Here is a 19,648-nt window from a genome sequence, read left to right as displayed (position 1 = left end):
AGCAGATGTTTTGCTGCAAATAAGATGGTCACCATTTATAAAATTTTCATAACTTGTCAGAATTCAGAACATAATCAGGCAGAACTTAGCCATCAAGTCATCCTTAATTTCTACAAACAAGATCAAGTGCAGTTCTTTTCATGCAAGGTATCTTCAATTATCAGGAGTTCACAAGCATCGCAACTAAACATGCTGAAAAAGCATTTTTCTCTTTCAACATAAATCTTTTCCCTGTCTCACTCATTCTACTCCAAATCTGCATCTTTTTTTACGGTGAGAGAGACGTTTCCTTTGTATGCCATGCAGGCAGTAAAAGGAAAACCATTGATATCTCCCCTGAATTACAATCAAAGTTTAAGAAGTCTGTAAGAGGAAGTGGGCTTGTGGTAAAGATCCTCGACTCTCATACGCTCCAAAAATATTTTATCTTTCAAAAAGCTAAACAGAATACTTCAGGCTAGTTCAGTGTTTGGGGATGTGCAGCACAAGCGGCCCTTTGCGCATGGTCTCTAAGAGATTTTGACATAAAGGACTTAACCTGACTCTGGAGAAAAAGAGGCCAAATCTCAGTGGCAAATTAGAGCTGAACTTGTTTCTCGACAGGCGTCTGAGTGAGAGTGCACTCTGATTTATTTCCCAAAGTGTGGGCAGGAATACCAATGCCTGCTCAAAGGAGCAGAGCGCTCTGACGATAAGGCCTTCATAAATCCCACCCGCCTTTTTAGTTCACTCTCGCATCTGCGCAAAGAGACTTCCTAAATCGGAATCACTCTACATACAAACTATGAACTTCAACACGACACATCTCGTCTGGCGACCAAGATCAAGAGGCTTTGATTTCTGCTTGTTTGGAAGTGTATTGCATGAACTGCCCACTTTCACTCATCTCAAAAATCTAGTGACAATGTCAAGGACTCATAACACACCATGCCACATGGCAGCTAAACTAATGTTGGTAGGCGGATATGTGGCGGGGGGCGTGCTGAGCCAATGCCACTGTCCTTACTTGTCCCAGAGGTTTTACTTTGAAGATAAAAGACAACTCTTGTTATGCATCCGCTTCCCCTACAACTTGTCTTTTGCTGCTGGTAGGGAATTCAATTCTCTGTGGAAAATCCATGCTCATTTGAGGTTCTGGCACAATTGTGCACCACTCGCTTACTTTAAACAGGGGCCTGATTAACAGGCTCAGCCTAATTAGCTGACATGTGAATGGAGGACCACAGTTACATCCCACTGCCTATTGTAGTTCTCCAATCAATAGTCATTAGTTGTAATTAACAGTGAAGCAGGCACCATACAACAAGTTGTGCAAATAACTGAGCAGCTTTTCTTCTTAATATTGCAAATATCAGATCTCACATAACAGATTTTGAAACAGACTGTGTTAGAAATCACAGAAGAACACTGATTCAAACCACACAGAGGTTAAGTCCTACCTTTCTACAGTAGGTCAGTGATCTTCTCCAGTGGCAGCACATTTCAGAGGCAATTGTAGACTCAGAGCACAAATTCAATGCCAAGACAAATAACGTCACAGCGACCTTTTAATACCATTCAGTCAGCACACTGCAGTGAAATGTTAGGGCATAAATTCACAACCATTTTCACAGGTTTTGTTTTATTATGCAAGCATCAACTCAGGACTGGCTAGTCATCAAAAGAGATAAAACACAGTAGACAACAACCAAAAAAGCACATAAAGAATCAAATTATAGATACCTGTTTCATCATCAATGGAGAACCTTCCAAGACCACTTCTAGCTTTGATAGAGTATCTGATCACTCCATCTCTGCCCTTGTCATCATCTTGAGCAGTCACCTGAAGGACACTTGTTCCATGACGAGAGTTTTCCTTCACAGTTCCCCTCACTGCAAATTCTGAGAAGTATGGCTCATTGAGGTTCTCATTGACATCAATGACTTCCACTTCAAGATAAGACTCAGAGCGAAGTTTCACTGGAAAACCCAAGTCCTCTGCAACCACTGAGATATTGTAGAATTGTTGCTTCTCATAGTCCAGGTCCTTGGCCACCTTAATGGCACCACTTTCAGCATGGATCTTAAATGTCCCATTGAAGTCATTGGACAAGGAGTATCTCACCCATCCACCAGATCCAATATCTGGGTCTTGCGTTTGCAGCCAAGCTATAACTGCACCTATAGGAATGTCCTCCAACACACGGCAACTGTAACTTTTGGGAATAAACATAGGGGCACAGTCATTTATATCCTCGAGGTACACTCTCAGGGTTGTCTCTGAGAACATCTGATTCCCTCTTTCTGCCTTATCTCTAGCCTGAATTTTGAGGGTGAAATCCGAGATGGACTCCCTGTCCAACTGACCAGACACATAAACAGAGCCAGTCTCACTGTTAATGGCAAACATAGGGGTGTTTGTTAACAAGGTGTATGAGATTTCACTGTTCTGACCGAGATCATCATCTGAGGCTGTGACCTGGATCACTTCTGTGCCGAAGGCTGCGTTCTCTGGTACAACGGCAGTATAGCTGTTGAGGGAGAATTTTGGGCTGTTATCATTCACATCAACAATGTTAACTCTCAGCAATCTCCAGCTGGATTTCTGTGGAAGGCCCAAGTCATATACAGTTATGTTAAGGAGGTACCGGTCTGATCGCTCACGGTCCAACGGCTGATAAATGTAAATTAGGCCACTTTCCATGTCAATATTGAAGCAGCTGTCGACGTTCCCATCTGATATGGCATGCAGGACACGACCATTAAAGCCTGTGTCGCCATCATTTGTGTTCACTTGAAGTACACTGGCTCCCACAGGCATGTCCTCACCAACTACAATATCTGATGGAAAGGATTCCAACTGAGGCGTCTGCCTGTTGACAGAAAACAGATCTGTGTAGCCTTCATCCACTTTAGATTTGCTAATGGCGGAGGCTCTTTTCAAAAGTTTGTCAGCTAACTTTTGTGCAACTTTTGTGTCTCGACAATTAAAATTCTTTGCTGTTCTGCCTCTGACCAATGATATATTTACAAAGGTGGGTTCGGAAAGCAGCTCGGAATCTGACGCAGCTATTATCAAGTTGAACTCTTCGTTCTTTACAATTTTTGCAGCGAGGGGTCTTCTTAATGACAACATCCCAGAGTCTGGATTAAGAATGAAGACATCTTGCTCATTTCCAGACAAAATCTCATATTTAACCAGCCCAAGCTCATCAATATCAATGGCAGACATGGTGATGATCGTCTGGCCCACAGGAAAATCACGCCCTATCGTACCTTTACATGACACGCGCTCAAAAAGGGGTTGGTTGTCATTAATGTTCAACACTTGTACCGTGACATTGACTTCACTTTCTCGTCTATAAGGCGAGCCCCAGTCTGAGGCTCGGACGGCGAACACGTATGTCTCCAAAGATGATTCAAAATCCAGTTCTTTGGATGTTATCAGCTCTCCTGTATTGTGGCTAATGATGAATGGGAGGGGCTGAAGGCTGGCTATGCTGTATGTTATGCACCCATTGTCACCTTTATCATCATCCACCGCTGATACAGTGAGAATGACAGTGCCAATGGGGATGCTCTCATTGACAGAAACACCATAAGATGTGCTGGTAAACATTGGGGAGTTGTTGTTAGCATCTTCAACCGTAATTTGCACCTTTGCCGTCATGCCACTCACTGTCTCCATCACTTTCAAATCAAGGAGCTCCTGGCTTAATGTGGTAAACTCTTGCACTGTTGAGATGACACCAGTGAGTGGATTAATGATAAAATAAATTGAATCAGAGGTCAGGCTTAGGGCGTAATTGATGACCGGCGGTCTTGGAGATATCCTCACAGTCTCTATAATGGTCCCTGGTGGTGCAATCTCGATAATTGAGGTTTTGTAAATCTTCTTTTCAAAACTCACCTTCACAGACTGTGTTTTTTTCACCAAGAGCTGAACAGTCTGAGTGTTGGAAAACCTTGGTGGTGTGCCTCTGTCTTTGGCTTGAAAAGTGAGATTGCAACCGTAAGGAAATTTATCCCAGTTGACCGTTTCAGACATCTTAAGCTTGTACTCATTTCCAAGAGGAGCTCTGTCAAGGACAAACTGCTCCTGCGGGTCACCTGCAATAATGGCAACCCATTCAATTTCTCCATTGGGTCCCTCGTCCAAATCCTCAACAGTAAGAATGGCGTATACTGGCTCTTTGTCTGATATTACAGGGTAAAGTGCAATTGCTTTCAGTGTTGGTGCGAACTCATTGATACGAACAACACTGATCACTAGTTTGGCTGTACTGCTAATACCACTGTTCCCATAAACCTTCATTCCACGATCCACTGCTAAAACTTCAAGGGCAAATCTGCGGTTGCTATCTGCCTTAGGCTTGGCTGTGAGTGATACCACCCCACTGGTTGGGTCGACAGCAAACTCCTCCACATCATCTTTGAAGAAATAGTAAAACTCGCCATTGGAGCCGGTGTCTGCGTCAGTGGCGGTCACCTGTGCCACACTTGCTCCCAACAGAGTACTTTCTGGAATATCAATGGCATAAGAAGTGGGAGAGAACAAAGGTCGGAGGTCGTTCATATCCATAATTTGCACATTAACTCTCACAGAAGTCTCCAGCACGCCTTTGCCGGTTGCCCTAACTGTTAATGTATAATTATCCTGCACTTCGCGGTTTAGGATGGTAGCACTCCCACCGTTAGTCCGTATGCGGAGAAAGCAAAAGTCCCCCAGCACAAATTCCTCAGCCTGAAACAGCCCCTCATCGTCTCCAGATTCAATGAAATATTCGATGTCCAAAGGGCCCAACTTAGATAGAGCAATCCCCATTTTAACCTCAGTCCTAATGTATGACCGAGCTGCAGAGTTCTCATAAATGGTGGCATTGTAGATGGAGGCGGTAAACTGAAAGGAGGAGGACCCTCGCTCCTGCAGTTGCCCAAAACAAGGAAGCAGGTAGAGGAGCAATAAGAAGAAACTGGTGAGGCAGATCTTCATTCTGCCCCCTGGGCAGCTGTTTATAGCCATGCCATCATCCAGTTACTCTGCAAATAAGAGATATATGCAGTAAAACATTTCAATCTAGGGCATTCATCTCATCAAGACATATCCCTATTGCTCAAATAAATGTGATGGCAGTTATTTATTCAGAAGCCCTTGGTTTGGATTAAATTGTCAAAAAAATCCTGACCTTGTTCTCATTGGAGTTAAATGGTAATCTCACTGCAAGATTGATAATAGCAACGAAGAGCACACATGACGATTAATCACCCAAAAAAAATGTGAAACACACTCACAGTAAATAGCCAAGTATTAGTCTGTGAAATGTGCAACAAGAGAAAATGTGGCTAAATTACACAACTACAGTTTGGCATTATATTTGTATTGCATTTAAAGTAAATAACTTTGATCATGTCAAACAAAATTTATCCTGTCAGATGCACACGACTCTGCATTAAAAAACGATTGTAATCAAAGGAAACTTTCAACGCTGTGGAGTGGTAAAATATGTTTGTTACCGTGAGCGAGCAGTCTTGTTCTCCGATATTTAGTGCATCAAAAATATGTGAATGAGCTCTTACCTCTGGCTTAGGGAGAAAGAAAGAAATGCGCTACAAACATCCAGGAGCCCGCTCTGTGAAACTACATCCTTCACTTCTTTGCCATACAGGACTCACTGCCACTCACAGTAGACTGTAATCAGTGGAGCGCGCACCTCCTAAAGCGCGCTCACGAGTGCACGTTATCCCGTGAATGCGCAAACGAAACCGGAGTTAGTGTTGTTGCTGCTGTCCCATAGCAACAATATGATCTAAACCTTATCTAATACAAACAATAGACAATTAGAATAATGTGTTTACCCTACATAGAGGGCACAAAACAATTTATGTTCTTTTTTTTTAAAAGAACATAATTTTTTTAAAATATCGCTAAAACGTATTAGCCTACATTTGTGGATTGTGAAATTCAGTCTCCAAAATTGACTCAGATCATCTTCAGACCAAGCTTTATGATAAACCCGACGGTACGCAAAAAAATAAACAAAAACAATAATTTCATGTGACGGAGTGAAATTGTACTGAACAAGGTTCGTTTTCATGCACAGCCTTGTCTGTGTTTTTAATTTAAACTCCGTTAGGCGGTGCATCTTATCTCCCACTCTGTCATCCCGTAATTCCAGTTCCGAAACATTCCGAAAATACACGATTGGAGCCGAAGCTGTGAACGACAACTTACGGAAATTCACGAAAGATTCCGGAAGGGACCTCACGACGGGAAGCAGCAGCAGCTAGCCTGTAAAGACTTCGGAACATTCCCTTTTGACCACGTTGTATAACATACTTTTGAATTTTTGTCAAACATTATGTCTGTACTGTGTTATAATAAAGGATGTGGACAACGTTTCGACCCCGATAAGACTTCGGATGGTAAGACTTTTGATAACAAACGATAGCTGTATTGCTATGACTGATAGCAGGGTAACGTTAAATTTGGAAAGAAAACCACTTATGTTTAACAACATTTATTCATATACATATATTATTAACAAAACATGACCGCCTCTAAAAATGGTCAACTATTAATTTTATTTGAACGTTATTTAGCATGTTAATGTAGTGAAGCATCTACAATGAAGCTGGTCATTAACGTTTGAATGATGATGTTCAATCAATAGCACAGACTTCGTAAATTAAAATTTGTTTTATAGATTGCTAGAATACAAGCGTGTTATATAAACGTCTTAATGAAAAATCCTGTAGTTGAGCAGTTTGTGGAGTAGCAAACTAACTATAAGCTGCTCATTGTGTGAACATAATATATAGACACGTGACTATATTCCTGTGCCGTCACATTTCACAATCAATCTCTTCTTATCCATAGATTCATGCACATACCACCCCGGGGTGCCAGTGTTTCATGATGCATTAAAGGTGTGGACATTCAAAAAAATCAGTTTACTTAGGCTATTTATGGAACATATATGTCACTGTTACTCGGAGTTAAACCTATTAAATTGTGTCTTGCATTGCTTTCCAGGGTTGGTCTTGCTGCAAGAGACGAACAACTGACTTTTCAGATTTCCTCAGTATTGCTGTGAGTGCTACAACTCATCTGTGATGAGACTAATTGCTCATTTTCATAAACAGAGTTGTGTATTTTCTCATATATATTCTTATATATATATATATTCTTTAGTTTGTCACTTGTTTAACTGTGCTTTGTGCTCATGTTATGTGTTTATAATTTGTCTGAAATTATGTTCAGCACTTTGGCTAACCTCGGTTGTTTTAAATGTGCTTTACAAATAAAATTGTATTGTATTGTATATGAATTATAAATATCTAATTATATTGAAATGGCTGAGTGTTTTGATGTTTGTCTGTATTTATGAATCTCTTAGGGTTGCACGAAAGGCCCTCATAATCAGGAGAAGCCCTCTGAGCCTGTTAAACCAGAGGTAAAGTCCTCTTCGGACAAGAACGTGAATGACGTGAAGCAAAAATGTGATGAATACATCACCCAAGCCCCAAAACCTCTGGAGCCTATTCAGCGACCAAGGTAAAAACACACTTGGAAAGGACAGGGTCTTCCCCATTTTTATTTTCCAGCTTATTAGTTCAGATGTTCAGAAGATTAAGTAATGCAGCATTAAATCTACTATAGAGAACAAGTTCTTCTCATTAATAGTCCACCCAGCCAAAACCCACATTGATGTTAGAACCTCGTAAGGATAAATGACTGAAAACATCAGTTTTTAATTGTCTTTTTAGTCCAGATGAGCCTTTCTCTATTCTACAACGGAAGGTCTCTCCTTCGCTCAAACAGGCTTTAGAAAAGCTCAAAATAACTGAAGAAAATGCACAGGAGATAAAAGGTAAGAAAAGGCCGACCCTCTTTTTCCCTACCTGTCTATATTTGTCTTCTAATCTGATGCATTTTATTTTCTTTCTTATATTATAGAGGAGGATAGTGATGAAATTAAGATAGGGACGTCCTGTAAGAATGGAGGCTGCAGTAAGGTACTGTTCGCACTCTCTGCTTCTCCGATTAGAAAGCATGGCACATAAAGTTTCTTTAGTTCATTATTTAAACAGTGGATTCTCATTCTTTTGTTTTTAAGACATTCAGCGGACAAGCCAGTGATGACGAGATGTGTTTGTATCATGCTGGGGTACCTATCTTCCATGAAGGGTAAATTAGCATCCGATCAAAACTGAAAATGACTACTAGAAAAGTGTAGTTGGAGAAATCTCAGATATGTCTGCGGATTCTGCAATTTAGGGTACGTTTACTTTACACGACAACGATGTACTTATTTTTCCCTAGCGTTTTCTGCGTACAAGCGACAACGTTGTCAAAACGATCCCCATTCACATGCATCCACGAAAATGACTAAAACCGCTGTATTATATTGCCAGGCCAGTATTTGGCGGTCACTTTGTAAATAAACACTACGCGGCTATAGACTGAACACGAAATGCGCATGACGTAACCGTTTTCACACATTCATGTTTTTGTCGTTTACAAGGAGACGATAAAGGTAACTGTTTCAAAAACGTACACTTTGAAACCCGTTTTCAAAAGTTTGCGTTTTCAGGCCCCCAAAATGCCGTTGTCATGTAAATGAACGACCAAAAGGCATAAAAAGTTTTCCGTTTTTGGTTGAAAACCGTGACATATAAACTGCCCTAAGTCTTTTTTTTTATCTTTCCTCATAAAAGGATGAAATATTGGAGCTGCTGTAAGAGGAAAACCTCAGACTTCAACACGTTTCTGTCTCTGGAGGGCTGTACCCGAGGAAAGCATCAGTGGAATATGAAAGATACAGTAAGTGCCTACCATGAGATATAAATGTCAAAGAACTATATTACTTGCATTGGAATTTCCCCCCCTGCATTTTGTACATGGCAATGATACTGTATTTTTACATACACTCCAGTAAAACAGTGTAACAAAACTGTGCAGCTCTAGCAGGCCCTAATGCAGCTTTCAAATTAACATAATATTTTGAAGACCAAATTATTGAATACGTTTACATGTGAATCTTGTTTGAAGTGGAGCATGACATTTTTTTTTGTATGTGTGTACAGGGAAAAAAGGTTGTACCATGCAGGTTTGATTGGCACCAAACAGGAAGTCAGGTCATCATTTCCATTTATGCTAAAAATTCAATACCAGAGCTGAGCTCTGTGGAGGGGAACAGTACTGTGGTAAGAAATCAAGGCAAAATTATTTGTGAAATTCTGTATACTGGTAGTTTAAAATTTTCCAAATAATGCTATTTTTTTTGTTCTTGCAGCTCAAAATCCACATTATATTTGAAGGAGAGAAAGAATTCGAACAGCAGATCAGTTTGTGGGGGGTGAGTATTCAGTTGTGAAGTACTTTTATCAAACTATTTTTCATTAAAGCTTGAAGTGAATACATTTTGTGGCAGTAGTGTTACTGGATAGAATTAAAAAAAAGGGGTTTCCCAATGGGTTCTCTACATATTATAAAATTATAATATTTCACAATATTTTATTCTAAAGCATGTAGTTCTGGTCCTGAAGGAATTTCCACTCCACTTAACTGTTCTAAAATTATTGTAAACCATGACTTTGAGGTTATATAATGTAATATAAACGTCAGCACCACAATACAAACAAAGCATGACTTTAATAATTTTGAGATTGTGTATTTGCTTTTCCCTAAGGTGATCGATGCAAGTAAAAGTTTGGTGAACATGATGGCTGCAAAAATTGAGGTTTTGTTGAAGAAGGCAGAGCCAATGTCATGGGCCCGGCTAGATCTTCCACCTCCTCCAAAGGATAAAGAGAAAGAAAAAGATGTTGACAGTGAGGATGAATGTGATTAAATTAAGAGAACCAACATCTAGCTCTGAGTGGGAATCTCTTTATCTGATGCTATGGTTTGATGCATAATGAAGCATGAATGTTATGTAAATTCTCAAATCTCTGTCCAAGGTCACATTATAGATTTATTGTACAGAGCATGTTTAGAGGGCTATTTTTTTAAGAAAGCTCTCACACAAAGAACCAAGTGTTACTCTCTGGATTGATTCAGACCAAAATGTGTCCAATCCTAGTAAGTGGAGCATTTCACTTTTTTTGGTTGAAGCAAATGGTCATTAAAGACGCATTCATTAATATTGGATTGGTTTATTCGGAGTAAGAGTTCACACTTGCTAATGGGTCACACTGAAAGCACATTTCTATTCTAAAACATCACTTTGTATTCAAAGATATAAATGCTGTGAAAGTTACAATTTGCCAATTTAAAGACACCTGACCAAATGGTCCAGGATTTTACAAGGGATGAATCTGTTTGGGAGTGGGTAAATAATTTTCAAAAAACAAAGCTGCTCAAGTTGATTTGATTCAGTCTAATAGACCAAGCATGTTAATATCTATATTTTATGATATTTAGTCACTAAGTATACAAATGTCTCCAGGATCACTGGTCTTAGTTTTTACACCATAATGACACAAAACCAGTGTTATAGTGGTTCAAAGACATTGCCAACACCAAACAAGACTAACTGGATGCCATTTGTCATGACTCAGATTAAATGACTCGTGGCATTTACAAAAAACAAATCTAAAACGGTGCTACCTTGCAAGCACGATCTTTCATGAAAATGTATACTGTACAGTGACAACTGCCTTGCCCTCCCAATCAAGAAAATTAGGCCAGAACATGCTGCAAAAATCATCCTTTATTCAATGAAGCTTTTAAAAAAACATATCAAAAGTCAAATCTTTTTTGGACCTCAGATGCTCCAAAGACGAAGTTTGTGTCTGTGGCTTCCGTTGTCAGGCACTGATCTTCACCATCCTGAGTGAATCAAGGAGAGTGTCGTGGGAAGACACACAAATATGTGAATGGTTTTGATGGAAGAGTGTCTTTGTTCTCACAGATCAAAATGCAATTGCAAACAAAGCATTACGAAAACATTTGACAAGAAACTTCATGCGAACAAAAATTACTTTCAGCGACACCCACCTCACTGAAATACTTCTCAATAAGAGCTTGAGCCGCTCTATAAACAGTATTGTTCTCATGGTTTTGAAGAAACTCAATTCGATCCAGCCCTCCCACCTCCTCCACCAACAAACAAAGCTTATCCACCTCACCAAGTTTCTCAGCAGCCTGCAGAAGGTACACGGTTGATATTTTAGCATCTCACAATGCAAAGCACTAGGAGTTTCAGAGGAGGGTTTTGCAGATTTCTTTATGAAGCCACACACAGTGAACTCACCAAGAAAATGTTATTTATGGCATCTAGGATGACCAGGACGGTCTTGGTGTCTTTAACTTGAAGCAAGTTCAAGATGGCTTCTAAAGCACCACACTTGACCAGATGAACAACTTGATCTACGGTCCCACCACTTGTGTAGTTAGTAACTGCCCATACTGCCTCTCGCTGGGTTTTGAAGTCACCCTGCAAAACAAGGAGTCATATAGAATATCCCAAAGTGTCAAATACTGGCCAAACCAACACTGAAAAAGCACATTGTATTGGTTCGTAACCCTTTTATCTCCAAATTAAACATCCATTATGAATACAAATTAAAATTTACCACAAAATATTGGTAAACAAATGCAAAAATCAGAGCACCACTGCAGCCCAAAAAGGTGTTGTTTATCAAAGTCAATTCATGATATAACCACAAATATTAAAACAGTCAGAAGTTCTTGCACAAGACATTCATTGTAACCATTTGCTTGTACAAGTCTGCTCTTTCTATACAATTACCTCAAAGATTTGACAACGCCTGTTACAGTATACTTTTCCCAACTGGAAATGAAACCACACTTCAAAGCTCCTCAGGAGGGACTACTTGTATAATTGGCCTCATTTTATGCCCAGCTTTAGAAGTATGCAATCACGATGAAGCCAGAACGTTTTATAGGCAACTCTACGGGGGCAGAAAACTTCATAAAAGCAAGGCATCAGTTATGACATACATTCCTTAGGAGATCCACCAGAGGAGCCAACAATCCGCATGTGATGAGCTGTTGAATCTGTTGGCAGGGTCCAGCTGCAATGTTGGACACTGCCCAAGCTGCCTCCTTCTGAACACTGGACTTAGGGTGTCGCATCAGCTGGGGCAAGGCACTCAACACGCCTGCATCAATGGCTGCTTGCGTCTGAAGGTCTGAACCGCTGACAATGTTCCCAATCGACCGTAGGGCTGGCGTCTAGAGAATGTTGGTGAAACTCCTTTTAACTGGCCCAACATCAAGACCAAAAAGTTAAAAACACTGGAGTACTTACCACCACAGAGAGTTCCTCAAAGCCCAACAGCTCAACCAACCGTGAAAGAATTCCAGTCTTGATGACCACATCAATTCGTTCATTTGGTCCATCTGTGAGGTATGAAATGGCCCAGCATGCATCAGACAGGACGGATTTGTCACTGTGGTGGAGCAGTTGGATTATGGAGGGGAGCATTTGTTGGACAGCACTGAAACGAGGGAAGGGATTCTTGTTCCTACAAAGGTTCGACAGGGTCCATGTAAGGTTGCGAAGGTATCCCACCTGCAAAGCATTTTATGTAGTTTACATTCTGCATGTTTGTTTACATTTGCCATTTCAGAGGTGTGGGGAGTCCAGAAGAAACTCACAGGAGCATCTGGTGTGAGCCGTGCCAACAACGCAGGGATGACGCCACAGTCGATCAAGGCGTCTCGATAGGATGGACCATCACCTAAAATGGAAGAATTAACACTGTGGCAAATGGTCCCATAACTTCAGAATAGTACAACTAGCACCTTTTTCAACAAAATACAAAGTTTCACCAAACATTACCGTGCAAGTGTTCAACCTCCATATTCTTTTATTAGGATTTAGAGGCCCCCTGAAATTCAGAGTATCCTCACCTGCAATGTTGCCTAAAGCCCAGACAGCCTGTTCACTGATGTTCAGCATTGGTGAAGCCAGCAGTGCGATGAAGGCTGGTACCGCTCCGTGCTCCACCACTTGCTGTGTGTGCCAAGAAGTGCCAGATGCAACATTAGTAAGAGACCAGGCAGCCTCAAACTGCAGTGTAGGGTCATCGTTCCTCCCTAGAAACTCCACAAAACGAGTCAGAAGTCCTGCTTCAACGATCTCCTTAAGAGGAGGGTTCCTCTCCCGAGAAAGCAGCTTCCTGTAGGGATCAATTTGAAGGTTGGTAATGCTCTGTAACATGATTTGAGATGATTGCTAGTCAAGTTAAGATTGGTTACTGTACCTAGCTGCTTGACAACCTTGTCTCTGCATCTCTGTGCAGTCAGCGTTCACACTTGCAACAATCTCTTGAATCGTTGCAGATATAACCTTCAAGAGATGAAAACAGTGAGCTGCAGGAATATTGTAAAAATGTGTGTTTTGACTGAAGGTAAAAGTAGTAAACACCTGTTCGTTGTCAGTGTTAAACTCTGGTGACAGAGGTTCCTCATCTCCCAAGGATGAAATATTTCTCCTCTTCAGAATACTTTCAACCCTTTGAGCTTTTCGAAGCTCAACACATTCTGCGATTCTGCGGTCACGCATTTTCTGCAAGCAGAGATAGGAAGTGTGAATCTATCAAAAGATTAAGGAGCGAACAGTTGAAAGTGGAAAAAAATTGCCAAAAAGGATGCACAGCTCACCGTTGGCTCCTTGCCCTTATTTTTGAACTTGGACATGCGTTTTTCAGACAGATTTTCTGTAGGCATTTTGAAACTCAATGCACTAGCCATTGGCAAATCACTCCTAACAAACTTCTACAGTTTTAAGATCAAACGTTACAATAACTGCTAAAACAGAACTGACAGTAGGAGTTTGTATACAAAACAAATCTCTGTGCAATAAAAATTTAACCAGCTGCAAAGAGCATTAAATAGACAAGCACAATTAGAATCAGGTGATATTAATTTATAGCCTTGTGAGACACCTCAGATAAGAGGATTCACCTTCTGTTTGGTGTGTATTAGATGTTATTCATGTTTTAGATCAAACAACTACAGTATAATAATTATAAATGTCAATCAATAACCAATTAATGCCACAACCTAAGAAAAATATGATTTTGAAGTTTTTGAAATGTGTGCCTGTGAAATAAAAAAGTATGTTATTGCCATCTAGAGGCTAATGGTGACATAATAAGACAGAAAAGCTGTATATGCTTATGCTGCTGTCTTTCTGAATGAATGTCCTCTCTTAAAAATCCCTCGCAGCCATATACGTTCAGTATATACTGTATATATATATATATATAAAAACACACACACACACACAAACACACACACACACACATATATATAGATATATATATATATATATATATATATATACAAACACACACACACACATATATATATGTGTGTGTGTGTGTGTGTGTGTGTATATATATATGTGTGTGTGTGTGTGTGTGTGTGTGTGTGTGTGTGTGTGTGTGTGTTTATATATAGGGTATATGTATATATATATATATATATATATATATATATATATATATATATATATATATATGAACCATTTATATAGAAGTACATCAAATGTGAAAAATAGTAATATACATTTTACCTAAAAAATACATCTATATATTTTGAATAAAACCTTTAGCGATGTCGGGTGACGTCACTTCTTGTTGACGTTTAAAGTACTCCTCCTCATCCGCAAACTAACCCCCCCCCCCCCCCCCCCCCAAATCCTTCTTGTCGGTTATTGGCTGGAACAGTTTGTTATGTTTGTGCGGGTTAGCCCAGTTTGTTTTTGTTGCCGTTTTTGGAGCCTGGTGTGTCTGCAGAGACCGCGTTTTTTTACAGTGTGTGCAGGGAACAAGCAGCTAGCGGATAGTGAGGAGATGATTGCTGTATGTGACAAAAAATGTTTTGGCCTAAAAAACCTGTGAGAACGCTTTGCCTTAGAGCACCTTTAAATACATTACATTTTATTAATAATAAAATATCTGATACCTCACCTTCATAGTGTCACTTGGATGTGCTCCAGAAAAACTTATATTAAGCATTACATATAGCTATTAAATGTTTTATTGCTATAACTGTAGGCCTGTAGTAGTTATGAATGTGATCACCTTCAGTAATTGCCAATCAAGGGTTCAAATGAATATGTAAAAAAAAAAAGAAAAGAAAAAAGGTAACAATTGTAGTCAAATAAAGAGGTAGATTTTTACATTTCTTACTTGTCTTACTCAAACTTCTCTCTTCTGTACAGCAAAACAATGTCAGATGGACTGGACACAACCACAGAGCTGTCAAAACTTTCTCATTAAAACGAGCTACTTGGTTAGTCTGTTTTTTATTTAGCATTGATTGTTAAGTTTAAAAGTGAATCAAATCACATCTAAATTTATTTTTAAAGTGCCATAGTGTACAAAAGTGCAGTACAAATTTTATAAGGATAAAATAAAATAAAAAACTCATATTAGATAAATAAATATAAAAAATAAATAATAAACAAACACCACAAATGCATCTAATCCAAACATAATGGTCCTTACAAAGTAGCAAAGGCCTCATCAAACAAATACGTCTTGAGACAGGTTTTAAACATGTTTACAGAGAGGATCTAATAGACATAAGTAAACCATTCCACAACGTAGGGCCAGCAACTGAGAAATCACATTGTAAAAGTGTGTAAAAAGTAATTTTAATGATAAAACTAAATGATACCATGAGTTGTGACTTATTTTTGGTCTGGTGTTGATGGTATTAGTGACTAACTGATGGGATTGTGGGGTTGTAAAATGACATAAAATCACTGACATATGATAAATTATATAATTATTTTGAGTTACCAGATGATGGCGCTGTGCCCGTATGAAGAAATATTTAAGAGAAAAAAATTCTAATAAAAACGTTTTCTAGTCAAGGAATGACCAGATTCTTGAACCTTTACAACTTTTTTATTATGACTTTTCATTAAAAACATATTTAGCCTACCGCCATCAATCGGTTGAGATGTTAATAAAAAGGTAAACCTTAAAACGTACAGCGAATACTGCAATGGACAATAAATACCTATTTAGTTGATAAAACAGAGAATTTTATGGGTATACAAAATAAAAGATCACATGACAAAAAAAAGTACAAACATATATTTTTAGAATTTTCTTTTACAAACAGATGACTGTGAGTATGTCACTTCTGTATGGTTTTCATCTTCGTGGACTGTTAGAACAAGATGTAAATATTTAGAAAAATATATGTCACGTGACGCGCGCGAGAGTTGTTGCTGAAGTGAAACGAGCACGCGCTCATACACCCAGAGTCAGAGACACTTCGATTGTGAGAAGAACACGAGCATTTGGACCAAAACAACGACCGAACGGTACGTTTCATTATCACTGGTGTTTTTATAATCATTAGCTTTGGTATTTAACACTTTTCAATATATGTCTAATGCCTCACGCTTAAGTTCATGGTCATGTTTCTGATGATTTGAACGGTCATGTGCTTCCTTAGTGAGTTCTTCATGTAAGTTCTTAATTATGTGTTATGGCATTGGCAACATGAAGTGGTATTCCGCCACAGTTTGATTTGCATGGCCATACATAGATTCAGATTCACTGGATTATGGTTGATGCTCCAGACTGTATTTCAGCACCACGGACAGCTCACACAACAGCGAATGCTTCTTGGATCGTGCAACTTTTGATTCTGGCACCTTAATTAATCAATCAATCAATTAATTAAGTAATATCTTGCTAGTCTTTTTAAAATTAACTATTACTTGAACAAAGTAATGTACAACAGCTACAACAAAGAAAAGAAAAGAATCCGTTCAACCATTAGCAAACTGTCTATACAGTATTGATTTCTCTGTACTATTGAGTTACTGTTGGTGGTTTGTCACGAATTCAATTTAACTGAATGCACTTTGTAAGTCTGTGCAAAAATTATGTGTTAAAGGAATTCAGGGTTTTCTGTCGTTTTGGAAAACTTAAGATATACTGTCCAGTCCTGGCTGTTTAAAAATTAATCGTAGTTCCTTTGAAGTTAGAGCGCAAAACATACAGTAGCAATGAAAGAACATAAATAGTGCATCTATGTCCCGATACCAACTCTGTGTTTTGAACACAGAATTGAGTATGAAGGATCAATCTTATTAAGTATATATGAGGTTCTGTGTTCATACAGTCTGTTGCAAACAAAAAGCATAGTATAAATCCCACTCCGGTGTTTTCTTGACGTGACATGTCATTTGGTAAGATTTCTCTATGTGATCTGTAAAAGTATGAGATATTGCCCTCAGATATATATATATATACATTATGATATAATGGCTGGCTTATAAGTAACCAACAATCATTCTGGGGAATTCTGTATTTATCCCTCTAAGCTGTGTAATTCCTTTTTAATGAAATTAATAATTCATTTAGAGTAATGAAAAAGAGGTTAAGGGTAAAGAGGCAGTATAAATATTCAGTGGCTGCAAATCTGCATAAGATCATTTTCTTCTGTGTCTCAGTGTTTTGGAAAATCTCTGAGGTTATGAATCTGAATCAATACATCTTTTAAGATTTGCATGCTTATTGTTTCTAACAGGTGTTAATGATGCATCCCATTACCGAGATCTGACTGGAATAAGCACATTTCACGAACTTCTTCATGTGCGTTTCAACTTTGTTTTCCTCCTGATCTCGAGGTATTTAGAGGAAGGCAGAAAAATCCTCACTCTTTAGAATAAGACGTTGCCCTGGCGACAGCTCATCCTTATCACGACTCTCACAAATATGCACCTCTGTGATTCAGTGGGAGGTTGATGATCTCCAGGGATATTGCTCTGAAGATTTCTGCTTCTTGTGACTCTTTCAGATGCCCTGAGGAACCTACTTGTATTCTACACTCTGATCCGAGAGGGCCGAGGAAATGGGGATTTTACATTTACTGTTGTTTGTGCTGATCGGAGACAGGCTGGGTCCTACGCGGCCGGATAATTTAGCGAAGGCCCAGGCCAGCGAGCGACGCGTCTTGGCCCACATCCCCGGCGACATCATCATCGGGGCGCTCTTCTCCGTCCATCATCAGCCTCCAGCCGACAAGGTTCACGAGCGCAAGTGCGGTGCCGTACGCGAGCAGTACGGCATCCAGCGGGTGGAGGCCATGATGCACACCCTGGACCGCATCAATGCGGACCCACACATCCTACCCAACATCACGCTGGGCTGCGAGATCAGAGACTCCTGCTGGCATTCGGCCGTGGCTCTGGAGCAGAGCATCGAGTTTATCCGTGACACCCTGGTCTCGGCCGAGGAGGAGGAGGGCATGACCAAGTGTTTAACTGAAGATGGAGGTACTCCCATGAAAGGGAAGAAGCCCATCGTGGGGCTGATCGGGCCTGGGTCCAGTTCTGTGGCCATCCAGGTTCAGAATCTCCTTCAGCTGTTCAACATTCCCCAGATTGCGTATTCGGCTACCAGTATGGATCTCAGCGATAAGTCTTTGTACAAGTACTTCATGAGGGTGGTGCCCTCCGACGCCCAGCAAGCCAGAGCGATGGTGGACATCGTCAAACGATACAACTGGACCTATGTATCTGCCATTCACACTGAAGGTACGTGATCTCTCTCCTTCCTTCACGGATATCATGAGATTTTCCAACGCCTCTTAGAAGAACAGAATCTGCCGTGCCTCTTTTTTTTTAGCAGAAGTCTTTTTCTTTTTAGTTCTGGAAGTTTAATTTCTTCCTCGCATTAGTATTTCACAAAACTCTTCCCGTGAGAAACTCCAGATCTCCACCAGCACGTAACACTATTATTTAAAGGAAAGTGAGAGATTTGAAGTGAGAGATTGAAGTGGTCTGAAGTGAGAGATTTGCAGAGAGATTTTTTTAGGTGATAATGTATCACTCTATTTGTTGTGGTTCACCTTTATCTAGGTCTAATAAATATCTTTATTATTCATAGAGGGAAATGACACATCACAGTCTTTATAAAGTGTGTATGTCTCAGATGCGGATTGTGACACATATACACAAGATCCAGGAATCTGTTGTTCATTTTTAAGTACTTATTAATTAAATAATACCTGTTTCGAAAAGATTTAACACCATTTAAACTGCACTAAGTCAGACTCTATATCTTGGAGTATCATGCTATTGTAGATTTTATTTATATTTTGTGTTAGTTTTAATTTTTATTTACTTTTGTTTTCATTTTATTTTTAGTTAAAGTTTTAGTAATTTTGTTGGGTGTTCTTGTAATTATATTTATTTATTTTAATATAACTATATAGTTGTGATTGTAGTGAAATAGTGAAAAACTATTTATCGCATCCAAAATAAAAGTTTGCGTTTACATAAAATATGTGTGTACTGTGTATAATTATTTTTTATATATAAATACACACATATGCATGTAGGCTTATATATTTAAGACAAATGTGTTATTTACATATAAAATATTTATATTTTATATATAATAGACAGTATGTATAAATATACAGTAAATACATTCAAATATTTATTAAATATACATGCATATGTGTGTATTTAAATATACAAAATAATTATGCACAGTACACAAACATATATTATGTTAACACAAACTTTTATTTTGGATGCGACTAATCGCGGTTAATCCTAGCCCAGCACAACTATATGTAGCTTTTAATCATTTTTATTTTAGATTTTTACTGTATATTACAAACTCAAGCAGATTGGCTGGAAGAATGATGACC

General features: G+C 39.1%; 4 protein-coding genes across 9 annotated transcripts in view; 2 read left to right on the top strand and 2 right to left on the bottom strand.

Annotated features, from left to right (window-relative positions):
- The window catches only part of fat3b (FAT atypical cadherin 3b), a 62,781-nt gene extending 57,114 nt beyond the window's left edge, over positions 1-5,667 (bottom strand). For all 5 annotated transcript variants that reach the window (XM_077242687.1, XM_077242689.1, XM_077242688.1 and 2 more), the window contains exons 1-2: positions 5,557-5,667; positions 1,723-5,019 (exon numbers count right to left, since the gene is read on the bottom strand). In XM_077242687.1, the coding sequence (XP_077098802.1) occupies positions 1,723-5,002 (3,280 nt within the window). In that variant the 5' untranslated portion in view covers positions 5,003-5,019; positions 5,557-5,667. The remainder of the gene's footprint in view (positions 1-1,722; positions 5,020-5,556) is intronic.
- Positions 5,668-6,184: 517 nt separating this feature from the next.
- chordc1b (cysteine and histidine-rich domain (CHORD) containing 1b) lies at positions 6,185-10,125 on the top strand. Its single transcript, XM_077242684.1, has 11 exons — positions 6,185-6,402; positions 6,857-6,906; positions 7,013-7,069; positions 7,377-7,534; positions 7,747-7,850; positions 7,937-7,995; positions 8,097-8,167; positions 8,698-8,803; positions 9,067-9,186; positions 9,276-9,338; positions 9,672-10,125. The coding sequence occupies exons 1-11, from the start codon at positions 6,339-6,341 to the stop codon at positions 9,831-9,833; spliced, it is 1,014 nt and encodes a 337-aa protein (XP_077098799.1). The 5' UTR covers positions 6,185-6,338; the 3' UTR covers positions 9,834-10,125.
- Positions 10,126-10,676: 551 nt separating this feature from the next.
- On the bottom strand, positions 10,677-13,826 carry kpna7 (karyopherin alpha 7 (importin alpha 8)). 2 transcript variants are annotated; one of them, XM_077242683.1, is made up of 10 exons: positions 13,616-13,826; positions 13,380-13,520; positions 13,216-13,301; positions 12,863-13,131; positions 12,608-12,690; positions 12,258-12,521; positions 11,948-12,181; positions 11,238-11,420; positions 10,982-11,128; positions 10,677-10,813 (listed from the first exon to the last, which is right to left on the bottom strand). In XM_077242683.1, exons 1-10 carry the CDS (start codon positions 13,703-13,705, stop codon positions 10,724-10,726), a joined length of 1,587 nt encoding a protein of 528 aa, XP_077098798.1. In that variant the 5' UTR covers positions 13,706-13,826; the 3' UTR covers positions 10,677-10,723. The 2 variants fall into 2 exon arrangements, with proteins under 2 accessions (XP_077098798.1, XP_077098797.1); XM_077242682.1 differs by having other exon boundaries at positions 13,216-13,520.
- Positions 13,827-16,212: 2,386 nt separating this feature from the next.
- grm5a (glutamate receptor, metabotropic 5a) overlaps positions 16,213-19,648 on the top strand; it is a 31,732-nt gene continuing 28,296 nt past the window's right edge. The window contains exons 1-2 of the mRNA XM_077242686.1: positions 16,213-16,298; positions 17,786-18,524. Of these exons, the coding sequence (XP_077098801.1) occupies positions 17,840-18,524 (685 nt within the window). The 5' untranslated portion in view covers positions 16,213-16,298; positions 17,786-17,839. The remainder of the gene's footprint in view (positions 16,299-17,785; positions 18,525-19,648) is intronic.

This window comes from Siphateles boraxobius, unplaced genomic scaffold (assembly GCF_051911475.1).
Source record: "Siphateles boraxobius isolate OS27281-9 unplaced genomic scaffold, OSU_SipBor_1 25, whole genome shotgun sequence".
Lineage (NCBI taxonomy): Eukaryota > Metazoa > Chordata > Actinopteri > Cypriniformes > Leuciscidae > Siphateles > Siphateles boraxobius.
Note: the sequence above shows the minus strand (reverse complement) of the source record. Positions and strands in the feature narration are given on the sequence as shown.